The 14,946-nt window shown below is 36.5% G+C and overlaps 3 protein-coding genes across 10 annotated transcripts in view; 1 reads left to right on the top strand and 2 right to left on the bottom strand.

Moving 5' to 3' along the window:
- The window catches only part of LOC127454486 (tRNA (guanine(10)-N2)-methyltransferase homolog), a 24,003-nt gene extending 16,506 nt beyond the window's left edge, over positions 1-7,497 (bottom strand). The window contains exons 1-7 of one of the 6 annotated variants that reach the window (XM_051721742.1): positions 7,393-7,497; positions 7,158-7,223; positions 7,007-7,080; positions 6,132-6,213; positions 5,959-6,051; positions 4,586-4,720; positions 4,218-4,374 (exon numbers count right to left, since the gene is read on the bottom strand). In XM_051721742.1, coding sequence (XP_051577702.1) covers positions 4,218-4,374; positions 4,586-4,720; positions 5,959-6,051; positions 6,132-6,213; positions 7,007-7,080; positions 7,158-7,223; positions 7,393-7,470 — 685 coding nt within the window. In that variant the 5' untranslated portion in view covers positions 7,471-7,497. Of the gene's footprint in view, positions 1-1,702; positions 1,852-4,217; positions 4,375-4,585; positions 4,721-5,958; positions 6,052-6,131; positions 6,214-7,006; positions 7,081-7,157; positions 7,224-7,392 lie in introns of those variants that run through there. The other 5 variants (XM_051721738.1, XM_051721740.1, XM_051721741.1 and 2 more) reach the window with 5 other exon arrangements.
- Positions 7,033-14,452, bottom strand: hint3 (histidine triad nucleotide binding protein 3). 3 transcript variants are annotated; one of them, XR_007899564.1, is made up of 6 exons: positions 14,315-14,452; positions 13,759-13,876; positions 13,473-13,542; positions 13,234-13,360; positions 11,946-12,091; positions 7,033-7,080 (listed from the first exon to the last, which is right to left on the bottom strand). XR_007899564.1 is itself a non-coding variant. In XM_051721762.1 (5 exons), exons 1-5 carry the CDS (start codon positions 14,444-14,446, stop codon positions 12,053-12,055), a joined length of 486 nt encoding a protein of 161 aa, XP_051577722.1. In that variant the 5' UTR covers positions 14,447-14,452; the 3' UTR covers positions 11,448-12,052. The 3 variants fall into 3 exon arrangements, 1 of the variants encoding a protein (XP_051577722.1); XR_007899563.1 differs by lacking the exon at positions 7,033-7,080 and adding an exon at positions 10,175-11,289; XM_051721762.1 differs by lacking the exon at positions 7,033-7,080 and having other exon boundaries at positions 11,448-12,091.
- On the top strand, positions 7,546-9,995 carry si:dkey-29b11.3 (actin-binding Rho-activating protein-like). The gene is made up of 2 exons (XM_051721764.1): positions 7,546-7,985; positions 8,642-9,995. The coding sequence occupies exon 2, from the start codon at positions 8,688-8,690 to the stop codon at positions 9,159-9,161; it is 474 nt and encodes a 157-aa protein (XP_051577724.1). The 5' UTR covers positions 7,546-7,985; positions 8,642-8,687; the 3' UTR covers positions 9,162-9,995.
- Positions 14,453-14,946: the final 494 nt, after the last annotated feature.

The raw sequence follows: 14,946 nt of genomic DNA on the forward strand, positions 1-14,946 counted from the left end.
CATTTTTAAAAGTGGCAAATAGGCGGGGGCCTGGGTAGCTCAGCAAGTAAAGACGCTGACTACCACACCTGGAGTCGCAAGTTTGAATCCAGGGCATGCTGAGTGACTCCAGTCAGGCTTCCTAAGCAACCAGTTGGCCCGGTTGATAAGGTGGGTAGAGTCATGTTGGGTTAACCTCCACGTGGTCGCTATAATGTGGTTCTCGCTCTCGGTGGGGCGCGTGGTGTGTTGTGCGTGAATGCCGCGGAGAATAGCGTGGGACTCCACACGCGCTACGTCTCCGTGGTAACGAGCTCAACAAGCGGGGATTGACTGTCTCAGACGCTGAGGTAACTGAGATTTGTCCTACGCCACCCGGATTGAGGCGAGTCACTACGCCACCACGAGGACTTAGAGCGCATTGGGCTCTAGAAAAGGCTTTAGTTTTCAGCCACACTCACACATACACTGGCAGCCAAAACTTTGGAATAATGTACAGATTTTGCTCTTATGGAAAGATATTGGTACTTTTATTCACTAAAGTGGCATTCAACTAATCACAATGTATAGTCAGGACATTAATAATGTGAAAAATTACTATTACAATTTGAAAAAAATGTTCACAACTTTTTAAACTACTTCAAAGATTTCTCATCAAAAAAATCCAAAAAAAACAGATTTGCAGATCCTTGACATTCTAGCTGTCAGTTTGTCCAGATTCTCAGGTGACATTTCACCCCATGGTTCCTGTAGCACTTGCCATAGATGTGGCTGTCTTGTCGAGCACTTCTTACACACCTTACAGTCTAGCTGATCCCACAAAAGCTCAATGGGGTTAAGATCCATAACAATTATCTGTTGTCCAATGTCTGTTTCTTTGCCCACTCTAACCTTTTCTTTTTGTTTTTCTTTTGTTTTTTAGTTGTACATCTGGCCTTCCACATCTCTTTCTGTCCTTGTTAGAGCCAGTTGTCCTTTGTATTTGAAGATTGTAGTGTACACCTTTGTATGAAATCTTCAGTTTTTTGGCAATTTCAAGCATTGTATAGCCTTCATTCCTCAAAACAATGATTGACTGACAAGTTTATAGAAAAAGCTATTTCTTTTTTTGCCATTTTTGACCTAATATTGACCTAATATAGACATGCCAGTCTATTGCATACTGTGGCAACTAAAAAACAATACAAAGACATTGTTAAGCTTCATTTAATGAACCAAATAGCTTTTAACAGTGTTTGATATAATGGCAAGTGATTTTCTAGTACCAAATTAGCAATTTAGCATGATTACTCAGGATAAGGTGTTGGAGTGATGGCTGCTGTTTTTACATCAGTAATGTCCTGACTATACTTTGTGATCAGTTGAATGCCACTGCAACAAAAACAGCAAAATCTGTCCGAAACAGCAAAATCTGTACATTATTCCAAACTTTTGGCCAGTACCCCTTTCCACTGAGCTGCTCATGTCAGAGCCGCTTACCGGGGAAACTTGAGAAGCAATCTCAATACGACCAGCTTTTCTAAAGACTTGAGAACGGAACGATGATCTAACTGACAAAAATTACCCAGCCCACAAACCCACATGGCACATTGCGGCCTTTGCTTACGAGGCTGGAGCCGTTGTGCAAGTCCAATGCAGATGAATGAGAAACAATTGAATAAAAGATAATACATCAATGTTTTGAATCACAATACACTAAGCATAAAGAATAAAGAACACTTACTCGAGCTGTACATCCCAAGAAACCTTTGGCTGCACAATAAAACAAACTCAACATATGGAGTGGTGGTGGCGTAGTGGGCTAAAGCACATATCTGGTAAAGGTTGCTGGTTCAATCCCCACAGCCATCGCCATTGTGTCCTTGAGCAAGGCACTTAACTCCAGATTGCTCCAGGGGGATTGTCCCTGTAATAAGTGCACTGTAAATCGCTTTGGATAAAAGCGTCTGCCAAATGCATAAATGTAAATGTAAATGTAACATTCCTCACGTCTAGCTCCCCATATTGGTGCATCCCATTCAAAAGTGATCACCCCTATGCCCTATTCCCTACGAAAAAAATTACCTTCCACTGTGAGAGCTTCAGATGGCAAAAAGGTAATAACGGAACTCACTTTTTAAGCAATTCGTATTGGAAATTATTTTGGGAACGTCCCTACAGCATGAATTGTCCTCCCTTCGAAGTGCCTTACGAAGCCATGCTCAGCACCAGTAAGAACATACACTCTGAACTAGGGGTGTAATGATTCACTCCTTTTCTCGAGGCATCGATTTCTTATCCTGCCAATCTATATGCATCAATCTTGAAATATGATTTTGGAATAGAGAATCGTTAAAGTTGGTCAACAATCAATTTAAAATGCTAAAAATTGTATGAATCGCAATTTGACAAAACAGTGTACAATATTTTAAAATAAATATATATTTAATAAGTTACAAGTGTGTTTTAATGGAGACATGTGCGGCGTCATTCTCTAGGTGCGCTCCCCACACAGGCGTGTGCTGCACTCTTCTGTCATCCTTCACGGAATCCCGCTCTCAGTTCCGTCCGTAACTCTCATTTAAACTTTTTCTGAGCAGCTTTTGAGCACCTTATGTCTGATCTCTCCTCAGATCAGCCAAGGAGAATCATGAGCAATTAACAGCTCATGCTAGTCTCGAGTGAAACATGCTCAAAGCATTGTACAGCTGCAAACTCATTGGCTGCTTCAGAAAACTGGAAAATGCTGCTTATGGAGGCTGTATACGGAGGTAGGATGAAAATCAGGTGCTTTTCAAACTGTACTGAGACCAGTTTCTTTAAGAGTTCCATGCATCCAAAAACACTGTCAGTGTTGCTGACTGATAGGGCAGCAGGTCAGCTGCCTATGTTTTAAAGTGCAGCCTTTGCATGGCCACTACTGAAATAAAAATGCTGTCATTGCTGCAAAATCATGGAATTTTTATACTAAAACATGGAATCATTTTGTAGTTACACTTGACTCTGTTGTATTCCAAGAAGACTGTATGGACTTAAATTTAATGTGTTTTCTTTCAAGCAGCTTTTGGTGCAGTAAACTATCTTAAGTATCTTGTCTTTCTTTTTCTTGCCTAAGACATAGGCAAGAATCTAATTGAAAATGTATGAATCATGAATCTAATCTATTCACTTTCAACCCAAAGATTCACACCCCTACTCTGAACAGTTGTAGGGGGAGGGTGCGTTCTCGTTCTAGAAAGCATTTGATTGGACAAAATTTCTTAACCTATATGTGACGTCATGGATGTTCCTGAGTCTTTTTAGCCAGAAGAGAGAGACGGCAGATTTTAAATGCTTATATCTTCTGAAAACAAATTTTGTCAACATTTAGAATTACACTAGCATATAGATGAACTTGCCGCTAATATACAGTACTATGCAAATGTTTTAGGCACTTGTGAAAAATGTTGCATAATGAGGATGTCTTCAAAAATAATGCCATAAATAGTTTTCATTTATCAATTAACATCATACAAAGTCCAGCAAACATAAAAAAAGCTACATCAATATTTGGTGTGGCCACCTTTGCCTTTAAAACAGCCCCAATTCTCCTAGGTACACCTGGACACAGTTTTTTTTGGTTGGATAAGATGTACCAAGTTTCTTGGAGAATTCACCACAGTTATTTTATCTATTCTATCGGTCATTTATTTGTCTCAATTGCTTCTGTCTCTTCATGTAATCCCAGACTGACTTGATGTTCAGCGGGGGGATCTGTGGGGGCAGTGCCATCTCTTGCAGAGTGCCCTGTTCTTCTATTCTAATCTTTTCTATTTGCAAAAGTAATGTTTGGGATTCTAACATTTATATTTCCTACTGACACACTAAAGCTGAAGATATAAATAACCATCTTAAGATAAATGTTTGTGAAACAGCTTAAGTGCCTAAAACTTTTGCACAGTACTGTATATATATGGACTAAAAGCAGCAAAAAAATAAAAAATACAAAAAAATACACAAAAAAAAAAAAGTCACAGGGTCTTTAAACCAAAAGGTGGTATGTTCAAATACTGTAAGGGATGATTTGTGAACCGGAGAGATTTATACACTTCTCCATAAACTCAGGTTGTTCCAGGAAGACTTTCCCTAAAGTACATGTACTTTTTGGATACAAAAGCTAATCAACCACACAATCTAAAGAAAATGGCAAGGTTACACGACTGCTTTTAAAAGACAAAAGCAAAAGAAATGAAGCAGTCTATGAATTATTTTTTTCTTACCTGTCCCAACAAAAGGATCATAGACCAAGTCATTAGCCTTTACTTTGGCATGATTGGCCATGATGAAAGAGAGACCAGCATCCATACTAGTGTTCCCAATGAAATGTCTCTTCTTAACACTGTAGGAACGGATTAGTTCTCTCTGACCATCTGCAATCTGAAGGAAAAAACCAGAAGTGGATACAGTTTAATACCTTTAATTTCAAAAACATAATTTAGCTAAGAAAAGAAAAATACTAGATTATATTTTTAAAAAGTAATATATTTGGAATTTATGCAACAAATAAAACAAGCTGTAACAATTAGCTGTAACTTAACAAGGCTTGTACATTTGCAAAGGCCACTGATGAAATGTTCAGTATACTCACCCATCTCCCAAAATATATATGGAAAGGCTGCTCTGGAATGAAATTTGGATCAGAGCCATAATCCTCCAGCAAACAAAATATGTGATCTGGATCCTTAAGATTGACCTTCCCTTTAAAAGGCAGGAAGTCTAGAGCCTGTGGGAAAAGTGAGGGATAACTGCTACCACACAAAACAAAGATAGTTCAACAGAAACAGTCAAATGCAGGTGTTACTGGGGGTAGACAGCTACGCATCAGTTGCAGCAAAATTAGTTTTTGAGCTGCATATCCCCAGAAACCAATCACTGCTTTGATCAACATAATTAACGGGTGTCTGTATAAATCTGTTACAGTATTTTATGTCCATTAATGTCTTAATATTCATTTTATTTTGTATAGGGTTTATTGTTATTATAATTTTATTACTGTTACTTGGCACCTTATTTTTATTTATTTTTTTATTGTTATGCGTTACTGCTTTATTATCATTATTCTCTTTTTTTCTGGTAATTACTCATTGTTTGTATTGTTGCTTTGGCAATACTGCATGTAAACACAATCATGCCAATAAAGTACTTTGAAATTGAAATGACAAAGACTTTTGAAAAATATATTTTTCACTGCACTAACAGGAATGATGATATAAAAAATTGCAAGTTTGTACTTTTCACTCTTGGGTTACAGCACCTTTTTTAATTAACATGTCAAACTAATAATGATTTTCCTCCATCAGTATAATGGCATTGAGTCTCTTCAAAAAAAGGACAATTGCACATTACTGCTGCTTCATAAACATAATTGTCTGATCTAGTGATCAACCGATATATCGCAGAGGCAGATAAATCAGCTGATATTCATAACTTTCTAGTTATTGGCATTGCCCGATACATTTTTCCGTTTGGCTGAATAGTTCTTAAAGCCACGAGGGTGCTGAGAATCACCTGCTTGAATGTGAAGGACCCATCTGAAACATGTAAACGACCAATCACAGTTTGTTTTGCTGTTACTTGCCATTGTTACTACAATAATAGACTGGCGTACAACAATGTCTCATTTAAACTATAATTTTTAGTAAATATAGTGCAACACAAGTTAATACATTTTTTATAGCAAGTTATCTACTATATTAAATTGTGTGATATATCGGCATTAATTCGGACACCCTGCCCTCTGGATATCGGCATTGGCCTTTAAAAAACCCATATCGTTCGACCACTAGTCTGATCTGATATCTAAAGATTAACATTGGCATTACAAATCCTTTATAGACATGCAAGTACAGAAATGTAAAAAACCCTTGAAACTTGCAATCAATAAATAAACAGTAATTATGGATTGTACGTCACAGAACCGGTTTTTCAAAATACACCTGTAAAGAGCAACAAAGTACTCACATCAATCTTTTTGATTCGGTCCTGAAACACTAACGTCTTGTTGAAAGTGTAGACATTAATCTTATACATTGAATCATGTTGTAGATACGGAGCCTGTGTAGAATTAAAATAATAGGCAAATTTATTTACACAACGTAAATCATTGAAACCACTATGCTTCTTCAAGGACATACCATGTTCTTTGCAGGATACTGTAACAATGATGTCTTCAGCTCTGCAGTTGTTCTTCCATGACCCCAAAGTTCAAAGGCAGACCTAGAAATTATAAAATTAACATTAAAATGTACATAAACATATAGGCAGGCAGCAATTTAATAAATGGGATGGAAAAGAGGACTGGCTTCATCTAGAGCACATCAATGCAACTGTGCGAAATGTAATTTTAAAAGTGCACTCAGTAACTTTTCTTTGTGTTATCTTGGACTTACACTGACACCTAGCGGCTTGGATCCAGCATAATTTAAAATCAATAGTCTTCAGTTTTAGATGCCATTGTAGAAATGTAGTATTCACAGTCAGCCATGATTCCTTTAATCAATGAGTGAAAGTTTCAAACAACTAGACAGTAAATGAGATTAAGCAAGTAGTATTCGGCTGGTCATCTAATTCTAACATGGCAGCCCCCATGTGCGGACCCTCTCCATGTAGAATAAAACAGCTTTTATAAGGTAACTGATATGACTGGAGTCTACATTTTAATGTGAGTGGTCATGATTTCCTACATATATTGCAAAATTACAATTCATGCCTTTCGGAGTTAAACGTTTTTAATGAGGAAAAAATACTGAGTGCACCTTTAAATGTTCAAGTTCATATTGACAATTAGAAATAAAAATAAAATAATAATTAATAATAATAATAATAAAAAAAAAAAACAACTAAGGGTTTCTATATTACATTGGTCTAAAGCCAATTATTGACTATATTTAAGTCCTGATTAATCATAGGGACACATGATCATAAAATATTCCATACAACTCATGTTTTATTTAAAATGTCAACCAGAGCATTTTACATGCACTTCAAAAACATCAACTCTACAACCTACTTGGCACAAACTGTTCTTGACATAATGCTCTGTACATCCTCCTCCGATAAGCCATTTAGTTGCCAAAAGGGAGACTGGGGAGAAAGGTGTCTGAATTATTTAAAACAAAGACAAATATAATGCATGAACAAAATAACTTTTTTGACATTACCGTCTCTTTGAATGTTTCTGATGTATCAAATGGCCGGGACCTTAGAGACAACAATGCTTTTATTTCCTGTAAACAATTCGACTTTCATATCAGATTAAAGCAAGCAATTTTACTGTATTTAATTGAGCTGAGCAAATAAACAGCTAGTTCGAGATACTGAGCTCGAATTTAATTACACTAATAAAACAGCATTTTGTCAAAGGTTTAAAGTGCACCGAAGGTTTACAGTCTGTACCGGTAATCTAAAATCGACGTTATCATGTGCCAGATGAAGTAAATATTGCCTACACGCCCGACCACAGTGTAGCGCCATGTTTGAGTGCAACGCTCAAAAACATCCGGCGAGCAAATTGTGCTCTTGCCAAAAGTACCTGTTCGGCATCCTCGTACGTATAATCGCCTAAGCGAAAATCCCCTAAAAGGATTAGATGTTCATACTTTCAATGTTATATATAACTTATTCCCTGGAGTAAAATGTAAAAAAAGTAAACAAGTAATTGCAAATGTTGTCGAAGAGACTGTTAGTTTTTGAAATGTGAAAATATTCTACTTTGTCTTCTTTCACGTATATGCTCTGTTTTGAAGATGGAAAAGATTTAGTGTCACCTGATAATATCCTTTAATCTTATTTACATTAAGGGGCTCAAATCTTCTCTTTCATTGGTTCGTCATAACATAATGTGGAATGAATCTCATGCTCTCATTGGTTAGTATACACGTCAATCACATTCACCAGAGGTCAGAAAAGTATCCACTGTACAATTTGTAATGTATACACTTCCATCACTCTGTTACAGCATGACAACCATCCACAAGTCAACAATGTCGGTAAGGCTTTATTAAATCATACATAACAAACGAGTGTGCATACGTGTTCTTTGTAAAGTTTATTGCATCGTTAAGCAAACTATAAACACCAGCAACTAAGCGACATATTTTAAGCTGTCATATTCTAATTATCTTTTACTGTGTTCTGTTTGAAAATTATTTTAATTTATGCTCTCTTAGAGGACCAAAATAAGTTTTATAGTGTTTATTGTATACTGACTTCTGATTTTCCATGCGGGTTTGTGCGCCATTCAGACTTGAAATGGGAATAGTTTGTAAACTATTGCAAATTTTTCCGATTTGAATTGGCGTCACAAACAGGATGCAGAATTGTAATGGAATGAAATTAAAATAAATGTATGTAGCTGCTGTAAGTGTAGTTAATACATTAATTTTTTTAGTTTCAATGATCTCTAACATGTTATCATATACTGTAAATTTTGGGAATGTCTGTCTGTCTGTCTGTCTATCTATCTATAATAGGACTATACATACATTAACATAATACATATATGACATATTGTGGTTAATTTAAGTGCAAAGGCTAGTATTGATTACAATAGGTCAGCCTTCCTTGTAGGTTTTTGAGGCTTTCAATTATTTAAAGGCTGGATGACATGCAACCTTCTCACTCAGTGACTGTGCTGTGCCAACAGGGAAGCATCCTGAAAACTACAGCCACCCTGTGAGCCAAAGTTCACCATGGAGACGGAGGAGGCACCTGCGCAGTGCAATGATGACATGGCGGAGACCTGCACAGTGTCAGTCAAAGGTCTAACAGAGAACTGGCAAAAATGGTCTGATGACCACAGTGAGTATCAGAAACTCAACCCCTTCAGCAACGGCAAAGTGTTTCCCCCACAAAACCAGCGAGGACAAGTGGGATATGGCAGGCCTCTAGAGGGCTCTAAAACAGAGCAGAGAGGAAAAGACGCCCACTCCCACATCAGCAGAGAGGTTACCGAGCTCTGCCATGTGATTAGGGAGATTGGTGTGTGCAGAGAGGATGACAGACCAGCTGTACAGTTTGGAACGCTGTTTGAGAGATACGTCAACATCTCAAATAAACTAGTGGGAGTTCTGTTGCGGGCACGCAAGCAGGGGCTGGTCCACTTTGAAGGAGAGATGCTGTGGCAGGGGAGAGATGATGGAGTGGTCATCACCTTGTTACAGTGATTGACAGCAATGATGGAAACCACGTGCCAGGCTCAAAGTGTACATTACTGTCAATTATTGCGTTATAGATATGTATTTTACTTAGCTTCCGGGCCAAAGAAACAATTGTTGAGATACTAAAACTGAGTGCTAGGTTATGCTGCTACTTTTGCATGCCTTAAAAGGTGCTGCAAGTGATTTCTACCATCTCCAAAAGCCCTGCCCTCCAAAGGCATGTCCGCTTTTCTGGGATCAGAAAACCCAAACACACGATAGTCATATTTCTGACTGGCTAAAAAAGGGTGGGTCGATTCTATTTTTGATGTTTTTAGAGCCTAGGTATATCACAGGGACAGATGTGATTTCTTAGGACACCTGTTTAAGTGATATCTGTGAGGTAACAGGGATGTTATATGCATTGTATTCCTTAAGAAATCAATTACAGCACAATTAAGGGAACATACAGTATACAGTCAAAATGTAACATGGAAGTGTTAACAAATTGTAATTTGTTTCAAACCATAATCACATTTATTTGCCATCACTTTGAAACACAGTATTTAAGGGATAGTTCACCTAAAACTGAAAATGTTCTCATCATTTACTCCATCCTAGATGTTTATGACTTTCTTCTGCAGAAAACAAAGATTTTTATATAAAATCTCAGCTCTGTAGGTCCTCACAATGCAAGTGAATGGTGACGAAACATTTGAAGCTCCAAAAAGCACATAAAGGCAGCATGAAGGTAATCCATAAGACTCCAGTGGTTAAATCTATATCCTCAGAAGCGATATGATGTGATATGTGTGGGTGAGAAACAGATCGATATTTAAGTCCTTTTTTACTATAAATTCTTCTCCTTGCCCAGTAGGTGGCAATATGCACAAAGAATGAGAATCGCCAAAATCAAAAGAATGTGAAAGTGAAAGTAGAGATTGATAGTAAAAAAAGGACTTAAATATTGATCTGCTTCTCACCCACACTTACCATACCGCTTCTGAAGACATGGATTGAACCACTGGAGTTTTATGGATTACTTTCATGTTGCCCTTATGAGTAAAAAAATGTGGCATTGTGAGGACCTACAGAGCTAAAATATTCTTCTAAACATCTTTGTGTTCAGCAGAAGAAAGAAAGTCATACACATCTGGGATGGCATGAGGGTGAGTAAATGATAAGATAATTTTAACTTTTTGGGTGAAACTATTTCTTTAAGGTACAAAAGCTTAAAGACCAAAATCTATCAATAAATGACAAAGTATAATTTAATTTCTGTTACATGATTTTATTTACTTTAATTACATTTATTCATTTAGCGGATGCTTTTGTGCAACTTACAAATGAGGAATACAGCAAAAGTGATTCTTCCTGAGAAGGCAATTACATGTGAAATGGTGCAATATAAAGTTTCAAATAGCTCAGAGAAGTACAAGTAGGGAGGAAGGTGAGAGACAGTGGTGAAAGAATAATAATTAAAAAAAATAATAATAATAATTTAAAGGAAGAAAGAAGACAGGTAGTGCATTAGTAGGATTGGGTCAAGTGCTCACAAAAGAGATGCATCTTTAAATGTTTCTTGAGAGTAGTTAGAGAATCAGCTGCTCAGGTGAAGTTCGTAGAGTCGTTCAACCAGCAAGGAACATTGGAAGAGAGAGTCCAAAAAAGCAATTTTATGCCTTGGTGAGATGGCACCACAAGGCGTCGTTCACCCGCCGATCACAACCTTTTGGATGGCACATAGACTCGAAGTTGTGAGTGTAGATAGGGGGCACAGAACCAGTAGCTGTTCTGTAAGCGAGCATCAATGCCTTAAACTTGATGCGAGCAACCTTTGGCAGCCAATGCAATTCGATGAAGAGAGGCGTGACGTGCTCTCTTGGGCTCGTAGAAAACCAAATGCGCTGCCATGTTCTGAATCAATTGCAGAGGTTTGACTGTGCATGCAGGAAGTCCTGCCAGAAGAGCACTGCAGTAGTCCAGTCTAGATTTGACAAGAGCTTGGACAAGACGTTGTGTAGCATGCTCAGATGGGAAAGGTCTGATCTTCCTAATGTTGTTCAGTGAAAACCTGCATGATTGGGCTGTCTTTGTGATGTGGTCCAAGAAGTTCAACTGACCGTTAAACACAACCCCTAGATTTCTGCCTGTCCTGGACAATGTAATCATTGAAGAGTCAAGCTGAATATAATACTGTACAATATAATTACAACCATTTAATAATTAAATACCTGTCAGGCATACAGGCCTTACAGCAATACCACTATCTATGTTAGTGTTAAACATCTCATTTAGTTCCATATAAGGGCATTCAGACTGGAGTGGAATTTTATTATATTGGTTGCTGTACAGAATAACAAAAAGACAGCAGAATATTGATGCTAAAATCATTTAAACTATGGTTCTTGCCTAGTCCAATGGACCTGTTGTAATACTGTATATCATTCTATGATTTTCGTGCAAGGTCAAATGCCAAAGCCAGTCACTGAGATTAATTACAATTATTAGCTTATTCATATTTAGAAAGTCTTGGTCACGACTCTGTATTCTTATTATTTAAAATTGGAAATAGCCCAAGTGTCCACAAAAAAAAAAAAAAAAAAAAAAAAGAAAAAAGATTAATGGGTCTACTCTGTCAGATATATCAATGTCATTACTATTCAGCAGGCTTGTTTCAAAGTAATTCAAATGTAGCTGAAATTTTATAGCAGAAAATTTGATTAGCCAGTCTGGCAGAGACTGTCAATATACAAAAGAACAAATAAAGCATTAAAGACCATTTATAACCCCGAGGTACTTGTCTGTCACCTTTTGACATCATGAATAGATTGACTTGGACTCTTGTGTATGAGTAACGTGGATATGGGCAGCTCAAACATGAAATGTAATTTGACTTCCTCTAACTTCATGTACTTTTAACTCATTGAGTTCAGCCTTTGGAGTAACTGATCCGCCTGCAAACGAAGACAAAACATCAAATAAGCTTAAAAAAAAGTCCTAAAGTCTGAGACCACATTGAAAATCTGGGATTCAAATTTAATTTAAATCTGGAAATAAACAAAGTTTTAGCCTTCTGAAAACAAAATGTAAAACATTTAAAAGGAACGGTTAAAGGAATATTCCGGGTTCGATACAAGTTAAGCTCAATCAACAGCATTTGCGGCATAATGTTGATTACCACAAAAAAAATAAAAATAATTTTGAATCCTTCCTTTTCTTTGCAAAAAGCAAAAATCAAGGTCACAATGAGGCACTTACAATGGAAGTGAATAGGGCCAATTTGTGGAGGGTTTAAAAGGCAAAAATGTGAAGCTTATAATTTTATAAAATCACTTACATTAATTCTTCTGTTAAAGCTCATGTATTATATGAGCTGTAAAGTTGTTTAAATAGTACTTTTTACAGTCATTTTGGGTTTTAGAGTTTGTTGACATTACATAATCATGGCAACAAAGTTGAATTGGCTATAACTTTACACAGAAAAGGTTAGTAAGTGATTTTATCACACTAAAATCATGTTACCACACATATTGTTTATGTCTTGTGGATATATTTTTGAAATAGAGAGTATTTTAATGTTTACAGATTGGCCCCATTCACTTCCATTGTAAGTGCCATTGGAACACAGATTATTTTTAAGAAAAGGAGGGGCAAATCCAAATTATTTTTTGTTGTAGTCAATATTATGCCACAAATGCTGTCAATTGAGCTTAACTTGAAATTAACCCTGAATATCCCTTTAAATTATATGATTTATTGAGGCAGAGCTGGTAAAACTAAGAAACATTCATTCACACAGATCCATCCATCTGCTAGAGTTGTTACAAACAAAAAGGTTTTCATTCCCTGCAGCTGTAGCCTGTCCAATTGAATTTGAACCAATTTGCTTGTTCCAATTATCTGGACAAAAGGTCTCACAATTGATTTGTAACAGTAACAGAATGCTTTCTAATAAATTGTTACTCTCAGAAAACATTTTTGATTGTTAATGCATAAGTAACCTGAACCAAAGGATTATGTTAATGTGAATTTCACGGATATGGGGAAAAAAAGAGAATAGTGAATTTATTATTGGATGGTTCATTTGATTGCTTACCGTGATAAACCAATAGGAGTTTAACCTATAGATAAAGCGGGAAAAGAAGCCCATCTGAGTGGCGGGTGCAAGTACATGGAGATGCAGGTGTGTGACAGAACAAAATGGAGGCCAATGGAACCCAAACCTGGGAAAGGAAATAAACATGTGACATGTCAAATCTTCATTCATTCGGGTCTCGTTAAAGAGTACTTCAATTTCTTATACAGCAATTTACATGGCAAAGGCGTTCCTATTACCTAACATCACTGAAATCAGTGACATTGTTCTTCTGAAGAATCTCTTTCCCCATCTCCACCATCTTCTCCACTGAATAAAAACAGCAAAAATAGAGTTGCACAGATGACCACTTAGCCACACATGCTGGGTGTAAGTAAGCTGGGAAGTGATATTAATGCCTTTGACTATTTGTACACATTAAAATGTACACATTACTGAAGACTGTTACTGCAGTAAGGCTCCAGAGTAGATACTGTCTGAAATGTCTAAACATGTGCATCAATCTTCAACTCACTGTGTATTTACCTAATGGAACATGCTCCTTGCCAAGTGATTTACAATTGCCCACATGTTTTGTTGGTACCACCAGATAGTGATGGGGAGCTCCAGGGTGTATATCTCTGAAACAGGATATGTCCTCATCCTGAAAAACACAGGGCTTTTTAATTAATAACTAGAATAAATGCTTAATAATAACAATTGTCATCATAATAATACATAACTTTGTTTTACAATAATTATTTAAACTATTACAATAATTAATCACAATTATTACATTTTAGAAATAATAATTACTTTAAGTAGAGAAAATATTTACCTATTTTTACTATATTTTTGTTATATTTTCCTCACCTACTACTCGCCTATAAATAAACATTGGACATGGACTTGAATTACTGTTACTACTATAAACCCAAAATAAATGTATATGAGGTGCCCAGAATCTGTTTCTTTTGATGACAGTGGTGGCTGACAAAAAATAATTACATTACTATTTTTATTCATTCATGTATATGCAGCTAGTCAAGTTAGCTTTGATAATGCTTTTCAAAATAAAATAAAAAACGAATGGCTGACTCACAGTGTGCAAGAGCTCAGTTACTATTTCCCCGTTTGTGATTTTACAGAAAATACATTTCTTGTCATATTCAACAATCTGATCGGTTTGACCGATCTCGCCCTCGGTTGTCGGTGAATTTTCACTGGTTGCCATCTTCAAAGTGTGAAGCCAGCGCTAATTAGATCATCATGAAACGTGAGTTCCATTTTTCAACATACAAGTCCTCTGCGTCTCCGTCAAAACCAGCAGCAAACACATTTAATATATTCATTTTTATATAGGCAGAAAGTTATATTATAATTATAATTATACTAAATTTATACACTTTAATATATTAAATCATAATATGTAACATTTACAAACATTACTTTGTTCGGCGAAGATTCATTAAATTGATTGAAAATAACTGAAAAATTACAGTAAAGGCATTTATAATGTTACAACTGACTATTTCTTTTAAAATAAATGCTGTATTCTTCATCCAAGAATCCTCTACTTGCAGCAATGCAATACTCTTCATTAAAGCTGCTAGTTCAGGACCTGTGAGGAGTCAGTTTTTCAAATAAGAGACTCTGATGACCTTGTCTTCTTGTTTTGCATCTGGGTTGTCCACTTCTCTCTCTGTCCCGGTTAGATCAAGTTTGTTTTATTCT

Source organism: Myxocyprinus asiaticus, chromosome 16 (assembly GCF_019703515.2).
Source record: "Myxocyprinus asiaticus isolate MX2 ecotype Aquarium Trade chromosome 16, UBuf_Myxa_2, whole genome shotgun sequence".
NCBI lineage: Eukaryota > Metazoa > Chordata > Actinopteri > Cypriniformes > Catostomidae > Myxocyprinus > Myxocyprinus asiaticus.